Source organism: Notolabrus celidotus, chromosome 6 (assembly GCF_009762535.1).
Source record: "Notolabrus celidotus isolate fNotCel1 chromosome 6, fNotCel1.pri, whole genome shotgun sequence".
NCBI classification, from domain to species: domain Eukaryota; kingdom Metazoa; phylum Chordata; class Actinopteri; order Labriformes; family Labridae; genus Notolabrus; species Notolabrus celidotus.
The window spans coordinates 31970506-31990811 of record NC_048277.1 but is presented as its reverse complement, the minus strand read 5'-3'; the positions used below and the strand labels follow the sequence as shown (position 1 = coordinate 31990811).

The 20306-nt window shown below is 39.4% G+C and overlaps 1 protein-coding gene across 1 annotated transcript in view; it reads right to left on the bottom strand.

The window, feature by feature from the left end:
• ppm1h (protein phosphatase, Mg2+/Mn2+ dependent, 1H) overlaps positions 1 to 13294 on the bottom strand; it is a 52005-nt gene extending 38711 nt beyond the window's left edge. Inside the window, exon 1 of the mRNA XM_034684774.1 lies at positions 12646 to 13294. Within this exon, the coding sequence (XP_034540665.1) occupies positions 12646 to 12878 (233 nt within the window). The 5' untranslated portion in view covers positions 12879 to 13294. The remainder of the gene's footprint in view (positions 1 to 12645) is intronic.
• Between the last annotated feature and the right edge of the window lie 7012 nt (positions 13295 to 20306).

The following is a 20306-nucleotide window of genomic DNA, read 5'->3' as shown; positions in this document are numbered from 1 at the left end:
CACGTGCTCAGTTGCCAATTTGCTATAATAACAGCAGCATCAATTAACTACAGCAGGACAATTAAAGGCACAGATACCCTGACCAGCTAGACAAGTATAAAAAGACATTTAAGTGACAATACAAAATATATTCAACAGAATTCTAAGCAAAAGTAATGATTATCTCTCTTTTTTCTATAAAAAATGATCTAAATAATGAAAATATACTGAATTATTCCATGGCTCTGACAAATCTGTATCAGGACCAGCCCTAAAACACCAATATAGGTAGACCCGTCTCACTTGTCTCTGTCACTTATAACTTGACATACATGCAGATACAGCTCTGATGGGATTTCGTCAAATCTGGGATTTGTGGCTTTGAGACATTGTGGTAACAAAATCTTGGTTGAACTTTGTTTTACATTGAATCTGGTCTTTTGCTCATAAAATTAGATCAGAACTGTATTTGTCCACAATTACTGCCTTCGGCTTCACACAGACAAACAGACAATAAAACATTTGTAGACAAATAATCAGGACAAATACCCCAGAGTGGTGCAGTTGGTGAGTGAGTGTTACTAGGTCAATAGGTTAAAATGTATGAAAAGTGACAGTGTGTTCCCTCACTTCTTTCCCCCAGCTTCAAAGGGAAAAGAAAACTTTGCATGATGAAAAGAGGCCACAAACTTCATGCATCATGTGTGTCTGAGAGCGGAGCGCAGCAGGGACTGAGGATCACTTATCACATGACTGACATCAGTGGGACTTTCGAGGCCTTTCATCTCTGATACGAGAGGAGAAATCATCCACACCCTGAGGCTGGATTTGTGTCCGAGAGCAGGGCTGTCGTGTTCACTTACCTCATGTCACGTCTTCACATTTGAGACAATGAAACGACCTTAATTACCCTGTCAGAGCTGAACTCTACAATACAGTGAACCTCCTCAAGGAAAGAGGTCTGGTTTCAAGATTTGCTTGAAGATATTATATTAAGTTATAAGTTGGATAATGTGCCAAATGAGTAAAAACCCTTCCTGTTGCAAATGCAGAGCAAAAAATCCACAGATTATTATAGAAAATACAGGTTAAGGCCTATCAGGTGTCCTCCATTTTCTGCATCTTCAAAGTTTAGAGAGTGTTGGTTATATGTTTTGAGGTCTCATTGCGTGGAACAACTGCACAGTAACAATTAACCCAAACATCTGTAAACTGTGATAGATCATGTAAACGGTAAACCCTTGATTACAGCCTCATTTTTTAAAACTGGATTCTTGCTGTGCTTTGGATTCATATTCATTACAGCATTCTTGCTCTTTTAAAAACATACTGAAGTCATACTAAGTAATAAAAGAACACTGGAACTGTTGTCATTACTAATACAAACACAAAGCTCACAAATGGCAAGTTAAAATGGTAATAAACATCAAAACTGCAGAAATTATATCTGCTTTTCTGCACTCAATGCATCTGATTAAACACATTCAAATCCAGTTTAAGGTTCCTCGAGGAGTAATAACATTGCCACATGAACACATTTTCATTTCCACAAACACTCTAATTATTATTGCATATTTTATTGTTTTTTAGACAATGCTTTTATATTTTCTGCAGCAAATTTCCATTTCTGAGCACAGCGCTGTTTATGTGACTTATGAAGTTCACCCTCTGTAGTGTAAAACACAGCTCTTATCTTAAAGCTGGCACAGAACTAAAACCACATAGAAGGCAGAATGTGCAGCATCATGTGACTGAGTAAGTCATAAGTATGAAGTGCAGTTGAAGTTCATCTTCTTCACAGATGAGCGTGACATTTACTTGATTTAGCTCCCAGTTCAAAACATAATCAACCAACAACACAAGTAAAAGAATAAAACACACATTAACTGCATTATCCTGTGCTTCTTTAACATGCAGTTAACAGCTGATTACAAATTTATTCAAAACACCTACTTTCAAAGATTCCACATGACCAGTGTCCCAATAGGACTACAAGCTAGGATTGTTCCAAAGACACATAGTGGTTTAAACCAAAGACCAACAAGCTTACTAGACTAGGCAAAATTAAGCACAATCTATTTAACTCGGCTGAACACAGGATCACAGAGTCTGAAAGTACAGTAAACAATTGGTTTAGCGTGTGTGACTAACAATAGCAGAGCTAGCACCATCATCCTTCAGTCCACCTTGCAGGTTAACGTCCACATACCTCTACTGGTTATGCAGTACTAACACATGGAGTTAATTGAACACAGCCTTCATACAACTTTATCTCCATTCTCTAGATTATAATACAGCTAAATGTCACCACGCTATGAGATGCCATCTATCATCTGTGCTTGTTTTCATCCAGGTAGTAGAGCATTGTAAAGCACTTTGGCCAACGCTGGTTGTTTTTAAATGTGCTATATAAATAAAGTTGACTTGATTTGACTTGACTTAAGTGTTGCAGCAGCAGCCATTAACTGGAGTTACAGCCCCAACTAGTGGAGGGAGGCTGTGCTACAGCTTTGACACAACATATGAGGGTTTTTTTAGGTCTACAATCGTAAAATTATTGAGAGTTTGTTCAACTGACAAGTAATTCTGGTGCAGACTAACGAGGGCTCTGACAATGAGTCAGCTAAACATGCACGTCCCTACTTCAAACTACATACTTTTCCCACAGGAGCCTCCACAATGCACATGCAATCATGTTTCCTATCCATCCATCCATCCATCCATTATCTTGACCGCTTATCCCGTTTGGGGTCACGGGGGGCTGGAGCCTATCCCAGCTGGCTTCGGGCGGAAGGCAGGGTACACCCTGGACAGGTCGCCAACCTATCACAGGGCTAACACAGAGAGACAGACAACCATTCATGCACACACTCACACCTACGGGCAATTTAGAGTGATCAATCAACCTGAGCATGTTTTTGGATTGTGGGAGGAAGCCGGAGAACCCGGAGAGAACCCACGCATGCACGGGGAGAACATGCAAACTCCACACAGAAAGGCACCCGCCCGGCCAGGGATTCGAACCAGGAACCTTCTAGCTGTGAGGCAACAGCGCTACCCACTGCACCACCGTGCAGCCCATGTTTCCTACCCTAAACTCCTAAATCTATATCATGTTTAACTTTGACATTTGATGGGGACAAAACATCTATTTTGCCTTCTCTACCACTTCAGTGATTCAGCAATTCAAGGGCAAAATGTGAAAAATAAAATGCTCAGTATCTACTCGCTCATAAAATGTTGAATTGTTCGACTTATTGAAAAGTTTGGCTATATTCGTGTTCAAATTCAAAATTCAACATTCTGCTATGATCACGATTATCCGGTTTTTTTCCTCCCTGTCTCACCCAAACATTTTTACTGAAAAAAACACACATCAGAGGTTTAATCCAGATGACCACCAACACTGGATTACCTCATTCTGTTTCAGAATCCTATTTTGTGTTTTGCACACCCCATTCTTAGGATCTGAGCCGACATGATCGCCATAATCCGATCAGATTACTATGAACAACCAGGCCCTGAAGCTGCCACATAATCTGTGTTCCCTTCGCTTACACTTTAATAATGAGAGCACCTTATTGAAACAAGCAGACGCACCGACAGTCTCTCTTACATGTCTGTCAAACCGCAGACCAAACACAAAGTGCTGTGGTCCCTCTGGTGTTTAGCTTACAGACACGCATATCGATTAAGTATTGATCCAAGTGCTGCTGCGGTTTCAGGGGTTTGTTGTACAGGTGGTGGATCAGAGGAGTGAGTGAATGAATGGCTGAATGAGAAAGATTTATTATAGCTTATTCACCTTCTTATTGCTGCTGCTCTTTAATGCCAACAAGCAAGTTTAGGCAGGCGGAGAGAGGAGAGGTAAAGCCTTTGAAGACGTGGCTTTAACAATTCTTAATGAAAGTCTAAACACACTTTAACCCACTTTTATTTTTTTTATTTCCAAACCACAGCACATGACTTCTCTTGTTACATACCATCCCTGTTCTCCTTGAACCAAACAAGACAGCAGCTGGAGCCAAGCAGCCCAAACTGAATGATGCTAATAAAAACATTAAAAGATCAAGAAATCATGTGGACAGAAATGATCCAACATGAAAAAAGACAAGCTTTGACAAGCAATGAGAGCATCTGACTGAACCTGCTCGAGGTTAAGTTTGTGTCTAAAGCCCTTTGTTTGAAGTCTGGTCAGGATGGACTTGTTACAACATGTTGACTGCATAAAAGAAAGGAATATTACACAAATATTAATATAACATAACCGTGAAAGTAACAAAACTTAGAGTTTTCAAAAACATTTTGTTGACTGAAATAAGAATAAAAACAAGGCTCAAAAATAAAAATTAAAACTGTATTGTACGTTTACGTCCTTACTTTTAATCTCTGACATAAACACCCTGACTGACTCATTCTTATGGTCTGTCTCAGACGAAGCACAAGGAGTTCAACTTTGGCTCAAAGTCTTAACAGCACAAGTAAAACCCTTTCCCTTCACTGTACTCTATTCTATAGGGTACCTTTACAAAGCTTAAGATCTTTCTCTGAACATTCACAAGGACAAGAAAGCTTTATGTTCACCTGCTGACTATTATAATAGTATTCTGACTGAAGTGAGGAAAGCATGCCACTCTCTAGAAAGAATATTCTGTTCATCTTTTGCTACAGACAGTGAAGAACAAGGTGCTTCTAGTCCACTCTTTTTGATGAGCTGAAGCTTTCATTTTTCTAGTATTGTATCTTTATTCTAATGTATTTATGTATTTATTTACTTTTTATTATTGCTATGTTGTAAGGTAACCATGAGTGTCCAGAAAGGCGTCTATAAATAAAATTAATGATTAATTATTATTATTATTATTATTATTATTATTGTTAGGTTATATTGACAGCAGGGAGGGATGGGAAAGCCACATTGACTTTTAATTGTAGAGAGACTGCCATACTACATAGACAAACATCCTTGTCTAATTTTTATCTGGGTCAAACTCAAATAAACTCATTTTTATTTATATGGCACCTTTCATAAATTCAAACATGCAGCCCAAAGTGCTTCACAAAATAAAAATAAAATCATTACAATAAAAGCAATCAAATAAAATCAGATAAATATCAGAAAAATGAAATAAAATAAAATAAGATAGAATAAAAACAGAGAATAAAAATGATGCTTAAACAATTCTATTAATGGTAATAATGCAGTCCAGGGCTAAAAATAAATGACTCAAAGTTAAAAACCAGATTAAAAAGGTAAGTCTTGTGTTTTAAAAAACACCCAGAGTTGAGTTCCTGTCTCTCACTGTCTTTTCTTATGGATCCAACTGATGCTGAGTAAAGTTACATGACATACTTGCGATAAAATACATGCTAACAAGCAGGAGCGTGTCCAGACTTTATGGACTGGGGTGTGGCCCAACAAGAGCACTCACTTGCAGGGGTGGCATGAAGTATGTGCGCCCACACACCATTGAATAGCATGTATTGTGGGGTCGCTTTTGTAACATTGTGCATAGAGGTTAAATTTAACATAAGTCCTGCTTCTGATGAGGCAATTACCTGATCATAGGTTTGGATTTTGGGGTCAGAATTTGGGAGAACAAAGGAAGGGGTATCATAGGTATTGTTTGTATTAAATTGCATGATATGCCAGTTGGCCTATTTGTGATTCATTGTCATAGGACAGTCAGCCCTGTGAGCTGGGTACACCGGGGAGATGCATCAAAGGTGAGTGCTGGTGTGTTAGCATGGTGGAGGGAAAGGGCAGCAGTAAACTAGTCTGTCTGCAAAAAGTGAGGCCTGAAAGTGTGCTGGAGAAGAATGAGCCAAGTTCGAGTGAGCAATTCTCAGTGATCCATTCAAATGATCCTGCTCAGTGGACCTGACAGGCAGTGCACGCACTCAGAGACAGTTCATCAGAAACCTCCTTCGTCTAGGAGAACTGTTTTTCCTGTCTCCACGGGGGGAAAACACTATAACCCAGAATAACCCCAGCAAGCTGAGAGAGGCCTCACAGTCAGGGGTATGAGGGAGAAAAACACAGAGCAGAGCAGGCACGTGCTGTTCCTCCTGTGTGATCCCACAATTTGATTTTACATTCCACTGCTCGTGATGTGTACCTATCAGCTAACTAACAATACAGAATACATGCACATGATTAAAATGTAGAAAACTTTCCCAGAGATGCCCTTAAACCTCTTATCTTCCCTCCAAAGAGTCCAAAAGTCAACCAACAATAGTATCTCTTCTGTTAGCCGTTCACATTTCCTGCATGTTACAAGGATGTAGACAGAGAGTCTGTGAGACCTCACTTGTGCTGTAAATATCACATGTTATGGTTTGGTGAAGTAAAACAATATGACCAGTATTGATTTGGAAGCTTTAAAATGAGAACACCCAAGATAACAGATTAGGTTGTGTGAGAAAATCAATACTGAGCACGAAGGTTAGATCACCATTTCCACTACATTTCAGCTTATCTACACAGAATAACATGAGCACAACTAAAAATGTTTTGATATTAGTCACTTCTGTGAAATTTGTGCCAAGCTAGATGTTTCTCAGTATAACATATTGACACAAATAACATTTACAAGCTGGAAAAGTAAACTGGGACTACTCAAGGATGTAAACCATAGACTGTATAAAATATGGACGTAGTATCCGTGATGTCACCCATCTGTTTCTGAAACGCAGTTTTGAGGCCAATCAACGGCGGGAGCCATATTGCTGCTGTTGAGCAATTGTGACGTAAAGAGGCGGGCTTTAAGCCTCATAGACGACAGTTACAGAGTTCCCGCCTGTCAATCAAGTCAGCTGTGCCTCTCATTGGAAGACTCTTCATCTAAATATCTTCAAAATTGCAGCGTTGGAATAAAATTCACCCCCTGTACAGTAGAGGTTTGAAAAACATATCGATACAGCAAAATATTGCAATACTTTGACCTCCAATATAATATTGATATTTCAACTCTTAATAATCGTTTTTTTGTAAAAATAAAAATCCCTTTTTTAGCCGAGTTGGAACTAAAATACGACTTCAGTATTTCAAAAGCAATAAAGTGGAAAAGTTGTTTTCAATCAAATAGTTTTGACTTAATTTGTCCTTTCAATTTTGAGTAATATTATGTGATTTACATAAACACCATCTCTATTTTTTTTCTTAGTTACCTGTGTAGAATATCGCGATATATCACAATATTGTGATATCCTGATATATCATGATACTATCATATCATGACCCAAGTATCCTGATGCCTATCGTATTGGGAGGTTCTTGGCAATACTCACCCCTACCGTACAGTGTGTGCCAATCAAGAAATGAGCTATCCAGACTACACTTGTTTTTATACCAGGCTGTAAACATGTTTATTTCTGCTGTAAAGATCAGCTTTTTTTTTAATTGGTGTGTATGTGACTTCCAGTACTTCTGGAGCCAGCCTCAAGCGGTTCCTTGATGAACTGCAGTTTTTAGCACTTCTGCATTGGACTCATATTTTTAGACCAGAGGTTGCTGCTTGATATAAACTTGGCATTGGGCGCCATACCATACTCATACTGCTACTTTAGCATTTTCAACATGCTAACATAAGCACATGATACAGATAGATTCAAAATGTCCTGTTTCACTGGGGTTTTTTTGCCCACAAATCAAATCTAATTCCTGAATGAATGATGCTAGCAGACTACAAACCTCTGAGGGTCAGAGGACAAGTCAGAGGATTATTAGTCAACTTTTCCCCTGTGACTCCGAAAATCTCTGCCAGCTGTCATTGCAAACTGTCCAACTTATTGGTGTCCATACTAAAATGATAAAGCTCCCAGCAAACATTGAATTTATCCAACGTAAGCAGCTTATAGTAGCTAGCACAGCTAGGGTTGCCAACTTTCTCACTACTAAATAAGGGACAGGTGCACGGTGCCATGGTGGTGTGAGCATGATGTGTGAATTCAGCGTGTATTCATATTCTGATTCAACTGGAAATGCAGAAAGTGTGTATATTCCCTTTAATCCTTACTGTATCATTATGTAACCTCATATGAATAAACCTTAAAGAAAACACAATTTGGATCTTTACATAAAACAACAGGCAAAAGAAAAATGAAATGCAAAACAGGAGTATGACTCACTAAATGTAGTTTTTCCATGGATACTTTTTGCTGCTCTTGAGTGACTCAATCAGTCTTTTGTCCTTTTGCACAGCCAGAGAGAAGTCCTTACATGACAAGTCACAGTTTACAGATATTTGAAATTCATGTTTGATTAGCTCTGTGCTGCATCTGTTTCTTGAGTCTGACCATTTAATGGCCATCAGAGAGAAAATTCTCTCCACACTTTTTTGCAGGACTTGGTGCATTTGCGCTGTATACAACTGATGCGCGTGAGGGGGCCTGTGATTGGGTGACAGGCGGTGTGATTGGCACATGATCTGCCACTGCCGTTTTATCTGATCTAGGATCTGTAGAGTGCATTCTGCTGTATTTACAAGAGTTGATAGTCAATATACGGGACAATTGAGGTCCCGTATGAAACAAACCAATTTAGCCCAACATACGAGATGTCCCAGCTAATACGGGACAGTTGGCAACCCTAAGCACAGCTGGCGATAGTACAACATGTAGTTGTTTCAAATAATCTCAGGGACTGTAATTTTCACCAATACTAGAAGTATTCACATATGTCCAATCCAGTTTTTGTTTCATTCAAGAGAGGAAATCAGAGTATCTGTTTTCGATTGTGCTAGATTGCAATATCTTGTTAGTATCATCAAACATAATAGTAATCCCTTATTATTCTACTTGTGTAGCTGTAATCATCGCGTCTTGAGATGAGCTACAGACACACCTCAGCTTTTTGTTTAATAAAACGATCTATTGTTTACGTGACCCTTTTAATGCTCCCCTGTATGGATCACATCATCTCATATGGGCTCAGGTTTTCTTTCCTCACAGTGAGACTTCACTACAACAACCAGGCCTGCTGGTCAGCCAGCTGTTTACAAATCCTCGGTTTGGCTCGGTCCTGGCTGATGCTGTGCCAAGCTGCTACATGTGCACGAAGCTACACATAAAACCCTGGCAGCAGTTTCACTTCTATGTTGACACAGAAACCTCAGAAAATAACTGTGCCATTTAACGAAAGGCAATACTTATAGTAATTATGTGATAAATAATGGACTTCACGTCAGAGAAAATACAGTTTGAACAATAACTCTAAGTAGAAATATGAAGCCCACTTTGAACATACATGAGTGACTGACAGATTCACAAAAGCCTATTTCTTCTTGTCTTTTCTTGCCTTAGGGAGAGAGACTGAGCCGGTGAGATGTGTTGAAGCGCTGTCTGACCTAACATGACAAGCATTCGCACATCCAGAGAGGGTTAACAGGAGAGCAGCTGAAGTTGAAACATTAGATGCAAATAGATCGAGGGAGTTTGCGCACACAGCGTTCTTACTGAGTACCTAACATCATCGATTAAACAATTAAGCTGAGGGAAATAAGCACTCTATCATTACAGCCCATCACAGAGAGAGGAGATAAGAGTTATTGTTAAGAGGGAAACAGAACAATTCACTCCTCTTAGTGAACTTTTGAATTCAGGGCACTGAACTTGGTGACACACTGCGTAGATAGACGGCCTCAAAGACTGTTCATTGACCTTTATAGTAAAGAGCTTTGTCCACATTTGTAGATGTGTATTTACACTTTGAGCTACCTCTCTGTTAAGAATAGTGTTTTCGTAGAATCACTAAACCTTGAGTTTAAGTCCCAGTGACCAAACAAGAATCCACGTCAAGTCCCTATAAATAAACTGATCTGTGGAGCCTCTTTAAGGATCTTTGTAGGCAACTGACTCTGAACAAGACAGGTGAGCATGCATGCAGGTAAATATATGCCAGCCATTACTCAAAAAAAGCAACAAGAAAGCAACTGTAACAAGAAAACAGCAACCACAAAACAGTTTATTAAGTCTGAGTCCCCCTCTCCTCCTTCTGAGTCCAAGAGCTGTCAATTCCCAGTCCACGTCCGAGTCATCAGTGTCTGACTCTAAGGCTATGTTCACACTGCAGGCAAAAGTGGCCCAAATCCGATTTTTTGGGGGGTCAAGTGACCAGGTCAGATTTTTTAGAGGAAGTGTGAACACTCAAATCTTGCCCAAACCTGATTTTTTCAAATCAGATTTAGACCGGTTCCATATGTGGTCCTGAATCAGATACAGATCTTATTTTTTTTCAATGGGACATCAGTGTGAACGGCCAAGGCGGATTTTGATACTTTCACTTTATAGCGACACACGTCACAATTCTGCGCGGCGGTAGCCTTGCAAAAATGGAGGATATCAACGATGGAGCAAGTCAATGGAGGGACAGCGAGGTCTTTGACTTCCATACAAGGAAAAGCTTGAGGATTCATACTGTAACCGGTCTGTGTTTGAAAGTATATCGTAAGAACTTGGGAAACCACTGCATATGACTGTTCTTTTGCGCATGCAGGGCAGTTCGGAGCCACAAACAATTCACACCGGAATCTGATACAGGTCACTTTTTAGATGGTAATGTGAACAGGCAAACAAAAATTCTGATCTGAGCAAAAAATAGGAATTGAGCATTAAACCTTGCAGTGTGAACATAGCCTTAGTGAGGTCACAAGTCTTTAAAATCAGGAGTGAAGCCAAACTCAAGTCTGAGTCAAGTACAACACTGCTTATACTTATACTTATATATACAGTATATACATCTATAAAGGTATGTTTTGGACATTTTTGCCTTTGATGGATAGGAAGGCTGGAGAGAGACAGGGAATGTGGGGAGTAGAGAGTGGGGGAAGACATGCAGCAAATGGTTGAGGCTGGGAATCAAACCTGCAACTGCTGCGACAAGGACTATAGCCTCTGTACAAGGGGCGCGCGCCCAAAATGCTAGGTCAACGGCGGCCTGATACTTAATATTTTACCACAATACTCTTTTTTTAAAAAGTTATATTTTTGGGCTTTTTTGCCTTAATTGGATACGACAGTCGAAGAGAGACAGGAAAATTTGGGGAGCAGAGAGCGGGAGAAGACATGCAGCAAATGGTCGACCGGCCGGGAGTCGAACAGGCAACCTCTGCACCGAGGACCGCAGCCCCTACACGTGGGACGCCCAGCCCGCCAGGCCACCAGCGCCTCTTACAACAATACTCTTGCACATATTTGCCTATTCTACGTGTACATGTGTCTTTATTTCAATGTTAAGCATTAAGTTTAAATGTATAATGTACACATGTTTGTTGTTATTTGTTTGTGCTCATCTGTATGAATTCGGATTGTTTTTTTTATTTGTAACGTGTCATATGGTATCATATCATTTCATCATCTTGTACCATATATATATATTTTTACTGTGATATGCCTGGATAATTTGCAGCTGCTGTATCACCATCATTTTTAAAGTTTATCTATGGATCTTTATAATCTACACAAAATTGATTGTTTACTTCTGTTGCTTTTGAAAGGGACAAGGATTGTGTCTTATTGTAAACTATCATGTGATATCATACTATATCATATTTGTTTTTCACAGTGATACACTTTGATAAAATGAAGCTGCTGTAACAGCATAATCTTTTAATGCAAATCAATGATGTATATAACTACATCAAATGAAATAAGAACTGGTTTTGATTTTGTCATGCAGGTCTTTCTTAGCCTGGAGTGTTACAGCATGCTGCCCTTACACCTGTATGCAAATTAAGCCAGCACATCCCTCTCCTGTCTGCCGCCATTAGAAAACAGACAAAACATTTCCCTCTGTGTATTTTCTCATGTTTTTGTTTACTCTTTCCAGCTCTTATTATAGCAAACTTAGCTTTTCATATTGCTGCCCTAAATGCTGCTCATGATGTCACTTTGATCTACAACACAGCCACTTCTGAGGAGCAGAAGTTAAGTTAAGTGACATTAATAATACAAAAGACACAAGGTCTGTGATGTCAATTAAAAGGAGAGGGAGGACTTTTATTGTCTTACAACACTGAATGAGTCACGCACTCCCTGTTTTTCATGGCTTGATTTCTTTGTATCATATTAATCTACAGGACAGGGTCAGGTTTTACCAGCTTCACTATAACAACAAGCAGCATGAGAAAATTATTTGACCATGCAAACACAACACGGCAGTGACACAAGTGAAGATGCAAAACCAGGTGAGCCGTCTTGCCTTTCCTTATTTGTAAATACCTATTAAACTTGTCACTGCTATTAAATAAATACTACCTGGAGGGTGCAGTTTTCTGTTGACATAGGAAAGCATCAACAGGATCCATCTACAACAATTCTGCACCAGTAGTGACCTTATAATAACCTACTTTATGATATTTTTCATTCCACTACGCCTCCACAATCATGATTTTATGGCCATAAAGGTAGATTACAGTGACCTTATGTGCAAGGTAGGGGTGTGTTTATGTCCTAAGGTGTTGGCCTCCTCTTGAATGTTATGTTTGCAGTGTAAAGCAGGGTCCATCTGAGGGAAAACCCAAGTGCTGAGCCTATTTTTACGCACATAAAAGCAGCTGGTGCATTCATGTTTTTGCCTCTGTTAGGGGGTTTTCAGTGGTCCAGGAGAGATGCTGCTGTGTGCTGTGCAAAGGAAAAATAAAAGATGGACGCACACAGGTTACTCACTCTGCGTAGCCGGTGGACCAAGGCAGCCGCTTGGTCTCCTTCAGGATGAGGATCGGTCTCGCGATGTGATCCGCCGAGCACTCGATCTCGTCCGGAGACAGTCCCAGGAACTCCGGTCTGCTGTACGGGAACCTGAGGGGTAGATCCGAACCACCGGGATGGTCACCGTTGGATCCACCAGCTATCATACCTCCCATAAAATTGGCTACCGCCGATTTCATCCGCGTGAGCATGGTCCTGCTGCAGCGATGCGATTGCGTGAGTTCTCCCCTGCACGGCGACGCAGTTCCTCGGCGTCAAATGTGCAGACACAGGGCGGCCGTAAAAACTCATTCAGCTCAGCTCTTCTCCCTCGATGAACGCGGAAATAAAAAGCTGCACACACAGACACACACACACAGAGAGAGAGAGAGAGAGAGAGAGAGAGAGAGAGAGAGAGAGACAGGCAGATCTGCACGCTGGTCATGTGACTAACCGGTTGCTGCTGCTGCTGGTGGATTTGGACGCTCTGGCATCTCCATGAGCAGCTTAGGCTCCTGTTGACAGTGCTGGAGGTCAAAGGTGCGTAATCCCGGCGAGGCGGATCTAGGCTTCCTCCCTTCTGGGCAAGGTGCAAGAAAGTACGGGGTGACGTCATAAAGGGGTTGACCCCTTTACTTTGAAAAGTGGGCTCAAGATCAATAATAATAACAAACACAAATATACTAGGAAAACACCATCAGGATGTCATATGCAGATGCACTAAGTCACATACTATATAGAGACATTTCTTTTAGCCCTAGATTCAAGATGCAATAACTTACCTTATCTATTTATCACATAGAAGTGTACATAGTGTGTATATATCTGTAATAGTTGCCATATTTTATTTTATTTTTACTTTACTTTATTTTATTTTATTTTATTTTATTTTGTTTTATTTTATTCTATTCTATTTTATTTTATTTTATTTTATTCTGTTTTATTTTATTTTATTATAGTATATTATATTTTACCCTTGTCATTGCTATTATTGTTGTTATTATATTTTTTAACTATGATAGTACATTGTTGTAACCCCCTGCCCCGTGTTGTAAGCTGCTGTAAAAAAAAGAATTTCCCCCAACGGGGAACAAATAAAGTATATCTTATCTTTATATATATATATATATATATATATATATATATATATATATATATATATATATATATATATATATATATATATATCTTAAGGGTTTCCACATACAGACCCCTCTGTCATAAGAAACATGACTAATGTGTCCAAGTCTCAATAATTACGTTTATTTGTTTCCAACTTTATTAAACTTCCTCAGTATCAAAGTCTTCACCTTTCTTTTTGCCATAAAATTTTCTTACCTTGCTCTTTCCACTGAGATGGGAAAATGTCCTTAAAGCAGGGGTGTGTCAAGAAGAGTGTCCAGAGTGGCATGGGCCCTCTTGATCTGATTGGCCACCCAAGGTGCCAGCCCAAAATCCTGACCTATAATTGGTTATTTGCCTTGTCAGAGGCAGATCTCATGTTGAAATCAATTCAGAACGTGCTCCAACAGGCTGCTAGAAGCTTTTAATTTCTTTTTATTAACATGCACCACATTTGGGGCATCTGTGGCTCAGTGAGTAGAGTTGGTCGTCTATCAATTGAAGTGTCCTTCAGCAAGACACTGAACCCCAAATTGCTCCCGCTGATGTTTCAGCGGTGTGTGACTGTACGAATGAGATTAGCTAATGGTCCCTCATTATATAACAGCCTCTACCATCAGTGAGTAAATGGGTATGAATGGATGAATGCCACGAGTAGTGTGCAAAAGAGCTTTGAGTAGTCAGACAGACTAGAAAAGCACTATATAATAAAAGTCCATTTACCATTTCTTTTGGTAGCTCTTTCATTGTGACTTTGGAGATGCATAACTTTTTTGTGTATGTCTGATACTTTATAGTAAGTACGTAGTGATTAGTGGACATACAAAAGGGAAATAAAGTGCATTGAATTCATTAATGTGTGTACGCACAGGTAGGCTACTTCATGCCAGCCCCGCATAAGTTGGGGCCCCAGTAGGACAACCCCAGATAAAGAGGACTAGACACGCCCCTGCCATCAAATATTGTTATTACACAGAAAGTGAATATCTTATGTTTCATTGGAATTATGGGCTATCCATGAACAAATTCACATGATATTTGTTTGCTAAGACGTGGTTCAAAGACACAGACATGTACACTTCACCAGCCTGCTTCTGTCTCTGTCTCTGTCTCTGTCTCTGTCTCTTTCTCTCTCTGTCTTTCTTTCTCTGTCTCTCACACACCAACACCAAACACAAGGAGACAGTGTGAGTGCAGTCAGTTGACTTTGGCGTGCTCTCTCTACCTGATAACATCAATTGTAAATGAGAGGAGTGGATAAGCAAGACTGTAACTGAGAAGAGGCTAAACAAGCACTTCATATGAAGAGTGTAACCTAATGATCATACTACCAATATTTCATCAGAAGTGCTGAATTAAAAAACAAACTGACAGAGAAATCCATCGCTGCTCTGGAGGCTATCATTTAAAAACAATAGAAAAGGGTCATAATAATGGACCAGGAGGAAATACTGGGATGCAACAAAAGGGTAAGATAATATTAATTAGTGTTTTCAGAGGAAACTTAAGACGTAACACTGATTGAGTTCAGTTCCCTGAATGTCACAAGACTGAAGTAACACATCTTGTTCTGTGATAAATCCAGCACACAGAAATACCCTTTCCCCTTAATGACAACTGGAAGGGTTTCATCTACCACTATGATCCAGTTAGAAACAGCAATATATTACTGCAAATATGACACATCTGGCTGAAGTTTTTGAATATCACATGTCCTTTCCTGGTAATTTGGTTTTTATGTTGTTCTTTATTTCAGTTTGTTCTGGCCCGTGAGTCGGTTTCAGTCTGATTGGCCAGGCGTTCAGCCAACCCACCAGGATGTGTGTGTCTAGACATCGCAAACTACAGAGACACACTTGAAAACTGCAGTTTGGAGAAGTAAAGCTCACAAAATGATCCGTTACACAATCCCACAGTCTGCAGAGCAGCCAGCCCACAGATCAGACTCTCAGGCCTCTTTCTATTCGAGGACTGGCAGTGATGAAAGGTGAAGTCTCAAATCATGATGGTGACAGAATGCCTCCAAAGAACACTCTGCTTCCATTGACAGGAGGACTGGCATAAATTGGCGATGTTAGATCCATCTGGGAAGAGATTCAAATCCATTTTGTCCAAAGGGTCTCCAGAAAATGATGTGATGTAGACAGAGTCCTCTGACATCAACAACCCGGACGCTGTGTTTTATCTAAGGCAACCGAGAGCCCTTAAATAGACATGCACACGTTTACCATCATAACCTCAGGTGTGACTGATTCAAGGCTTCATGTAGCCTATATCTCATATGGTCATCATTACAGGCTTTACATGTTCTTATTCATACAGTTAATTCCCTTAACTCTATAAGCCTGTGGCATTTAAGTCATGATCCTTTACTCATGTACTCATCCCAACAAGTCCGACTTCATTATACAACCTGACACGTAGATGATGATGCATAATAATTAGATGAAATACGAATTTAGTTAGTCAAATGAACCATGTGAGTCTTTTCTTTTGTTTCAATATTCAATAAGCTATGTTAATGTCTTTCTGCGGTCCACAAAAAGACATCACATGAATAAAGCATGAACTACAAAAAGGGGGTCTTGAGTCTGTCCTTTATAAGACAGTGCAATAAGATCTCCAACAATGAAATCACAGACATTTGTAAGAAGCTGCAAACAATTCAAATATTAATAACATGTTGAATTAATTACTGGTGAGAACAATTGAACGCTTTGAGTGATATGTGATGCAACTGTGTGATACAAAATCTTGATCTTCATGCTAAACATTTTAAAGATTGACAACAGTTGTGGTCTTTCTGGTAAAATTAAAGCAATTCATGCTTGGTTAAGAACAGGAAAAATGTGGTCTATAATGCATATTGAAGAAGTCCATACTGACTTAAAGCATGAGGTAAGAAATAAAATCCAGTTCCTGTCATCAAAGTTTTGTGCTGTATTTCCAAAAATGAAAAAACAGAACTTTCAGGTTTGGACCCGAAGGTGTTGTTTTCACTCTACAAGTTCTCATTTTGTAAAGATTGGTTGCTTTTGAACATTCATCATAACAGGGTGGCTCAAGTGAAATGTCTCCTAATGTATGAAATGAAATATATCTAGTGAATTGATCAAACACATGAAATCTTCCATAAAACTTCAAATAAAAATAGGCCCAAAGTAATCGCAGGATCCCCTACTAGCCTTGTGTGGCTGCATGTTCTGAAAAGAGACAGGTCTCAATTAGAAGACCATATACATAACTATGCATACATTTTATTAACTGTTGATTTGGTTGGGTAATGAAGCACCTGATGGTTTCATGTAGAATGCTGTCAGGTTGTCAAGTTCATCTACCAGTCAGGGTCCGGGAGGCAGACACCCTCTCCACTTTTAAGAGTAGACTTAAAACTTTCCTTTTTGATAAAGCTTATAGTTAAGCTGGATCAGGCTTGGACCAGCTTTTGTCATGCTGCTATAGGCCTAGACTGCCGGGGGAACTGGCACACTGACACACTGGGATCCTAGCTCACCTTCTTCCCCCCAACCCCTTCATCACTTACTTTAACTCTGCCTGTCCCATTAAAGTTACTAACCATAGACCTTTCTGGAGTCCCTGAGCTCCATTGTCTCGTAGATTCCTCTGAGCTGCCGTAGACGTCCTCCTGCTGTGGACGATCTGGACTCCAGCTGATACGGACGTGCTGGACTCCAGCGGCAACAGCTTCTACGACTCGTCTCATCACTATCACCTCTCTCTCTTACTCCCCTCTATCTGTCTTTCCAGACCCAACTCAGTCGAGGCATGATGGCTGTCTAACATGAGTCTGGTTCTGCCTGAGGTTTCTGCCTGTTAAAAGGAAGTTTTTCCTCACCACTGTAACTAGCTAAATACTGCGATGTGCAATGCTCACGATGGATTAAGGTGGGGTCAGACTGAGTCTTACCCTGTCTTGGTGTTGGGTCTCTGTTCATAATTTGACATAGTGTGGTCTAGACCTCCTATGTTTGTAAAAGCGTCTTGAGATAACGTTTGTTGTGATTTGGCGCTATACAAATAAAGATTGATTGATTGATTGATTGAAGTTTGCTCTACAAAAATCAAGTGAAGCAGAAAGACTACACTCTTTGATTGACTTAAAAGAGATATTATTTGTTAAATCATTTTATAACCAAGTGAATATTCTATCTGGTGTAAATCAACAATATATACTTGTTTAAATATGCAAAAGTTTTGTTCAAAATGACCGGTAAAAATGTATATGTATATATCAAACTCTGTCTCCAATAGACACCTGTCCCAAATGAGGGTAAGGTGAATTTATAGACTGAAACAAATAAAAGCCCAGGCTATTGTTTTATGATATATTTTACTAATTGATTTTTTACATAAAACTTCAAAATGGAGGTTGGTTTTATTGTAACAACAATGATGATAATGATAATATTGTTTATTTAATTAACACTTTTCAAAACAGGGTTACAAAGTGCTTTACAAATAAGAATGGAACTAAAAGACAATTACAATGTTACAATGTTACAATGTTCTTTAGCAGACGCTTTTATCCAAAGCGACATACCTACGAGAACGAGAACAACACAAGCAAAGATCTAGACAAAAGGAAACAATATCACTAAGAGTAACAAAGTGCTTCAAGTCCATTTGGGTGCAGGTACTGCCAAGCAGTGTAAAGGCTATACACAAAAGTAAAGAAGGATTTTTTTTGTTTGTTTGTTTTTGTAAAATAAGGAACATCTACAATGAAGCAACCAAACCATTTAAGAATTTCCGTTATCATCATCAACAATCAACAATGTTGGAAGAATAAAAACAACAAAAGATAAAAGATTGAAGCATTTAAAATAAAAACCTAATTATAAATTGACAAAATCCTGTAAGTTAAATGTTCTCAACACCATGTCCTGATATGACTTTTAACCTGCAAAATATGAATCGTCAACATATACGATGAAAAACATGTAAAATGTATTTCCATGTGATCACTTCTCAAGAGCTTTATGTTAGGGGTTGAAGTTCTTTGTGTCTGACAGTAAACAGCATTGGATTTTCAGAGGATTAAAGTATTTATTTCTATTTATGAAACCACAGTTAGGCCTACGTTGTTTCCAGTAATTATGAGATAAGATGCACATTAGGACTGTGAGCTGCCTCATTATACAGAAAGTCTCCAGAGCAAATGAGTGAACTCTGATCAAAGAGGAGTTCCCGAATTGGCAGACTTTATCCGATCAATAATTCATGAGTTTACCAGGAAGGAGCTCCACTGACCTAATTACGCACAATGAGCTCGTCTGTGAGCTGGTGTGCAGGAGAGGATACACCTTAGACAGAGCATCCATGGGGGGGTATTTTTCAATATATAGACTACATAACACATTATCAAATTTTGGAACATTGGAACAATAAGTTTTAGCTCACATTGAGTTTTCTACTTACTCTCATTGCAGGGATTTTCTTTAAAAAGCATTGAGATGCACCTTACACCCCTGTATAGTCATGAAGACATGAGCACATTAGATGAAGCCAAAGATAAGTTAGCAAGAAGACTGTTCCTCCTTCATTCATACATATCACTACCACTCCATCTCCTCCTTCTTGTCACCTGATCGTGAGTATTTACTCTTTAAAGTGTCCACCAACCAGGTTAAATCAACCAATCATCCTGCTGCTACCAAACTTTAAATCTGTTCTCCTCTCTGCTCTCTCAGTTTGCCATTTCAGTGTGGATCATTGCGTCTCTTCTCCACCCATCACCACCGCTCCTTATCAGTACCCGGATTAAGTTTGTCACATGTCCATCCTTCATCACATCCTGCATCCTTCCTTCTTCCTTCACCACCTCCACAAGTGTCCAGACTCCATCAGGTGTTATCCTAAACTGCATTCCGCCTCATCACACCTTTGAAGATATGAAGACATCTTGATGGCGTCTTAATGGGAGGGGCTCTCTAATCTGCATTTCAACATCAGTGATAATATTTTCTAAAATGTATATAAATACAGATGATTGGTAATCCAGATTAGTGTCAGGAATTTCTACATTTCCATGTAACTTTATTTTGAAGGGCTATGCTACAACAGATTACAGAAAGTGTGGATCAGTCAGCATGCATTAAGCTCTCGTCGTGGATCCTCTTTTTCCTCTTTTCATTTTGCAGGTTGTGTGTCAATGCCATCACTTTTAGTTGTTTTTACCTGCCTGATTACATAACACTGCTGCAGTGTTAGTCATTGCTGAAGAGTAGCATCAAAGACATGTACTGCACTTCTACCTAACACTGATGTAAGGTGTTTTTATATCATCCTCTTGGTTCCAATTCTGTGTTTCCTCACAGGGTGACCACAGTGCTGACTGGGTGAAGGAGGCATGTGTGTTTGCATGAGTGTGTGTGTGTGTGTTTGTCTTTCCATACTTGTGAGGACCAACTATTATTGGACAACCTTTCTTTTGGGGACATTTTTGCTCTCATATGGACATTTTACAAAGTCCTTAGAATTAAAACACTCAGATTAGC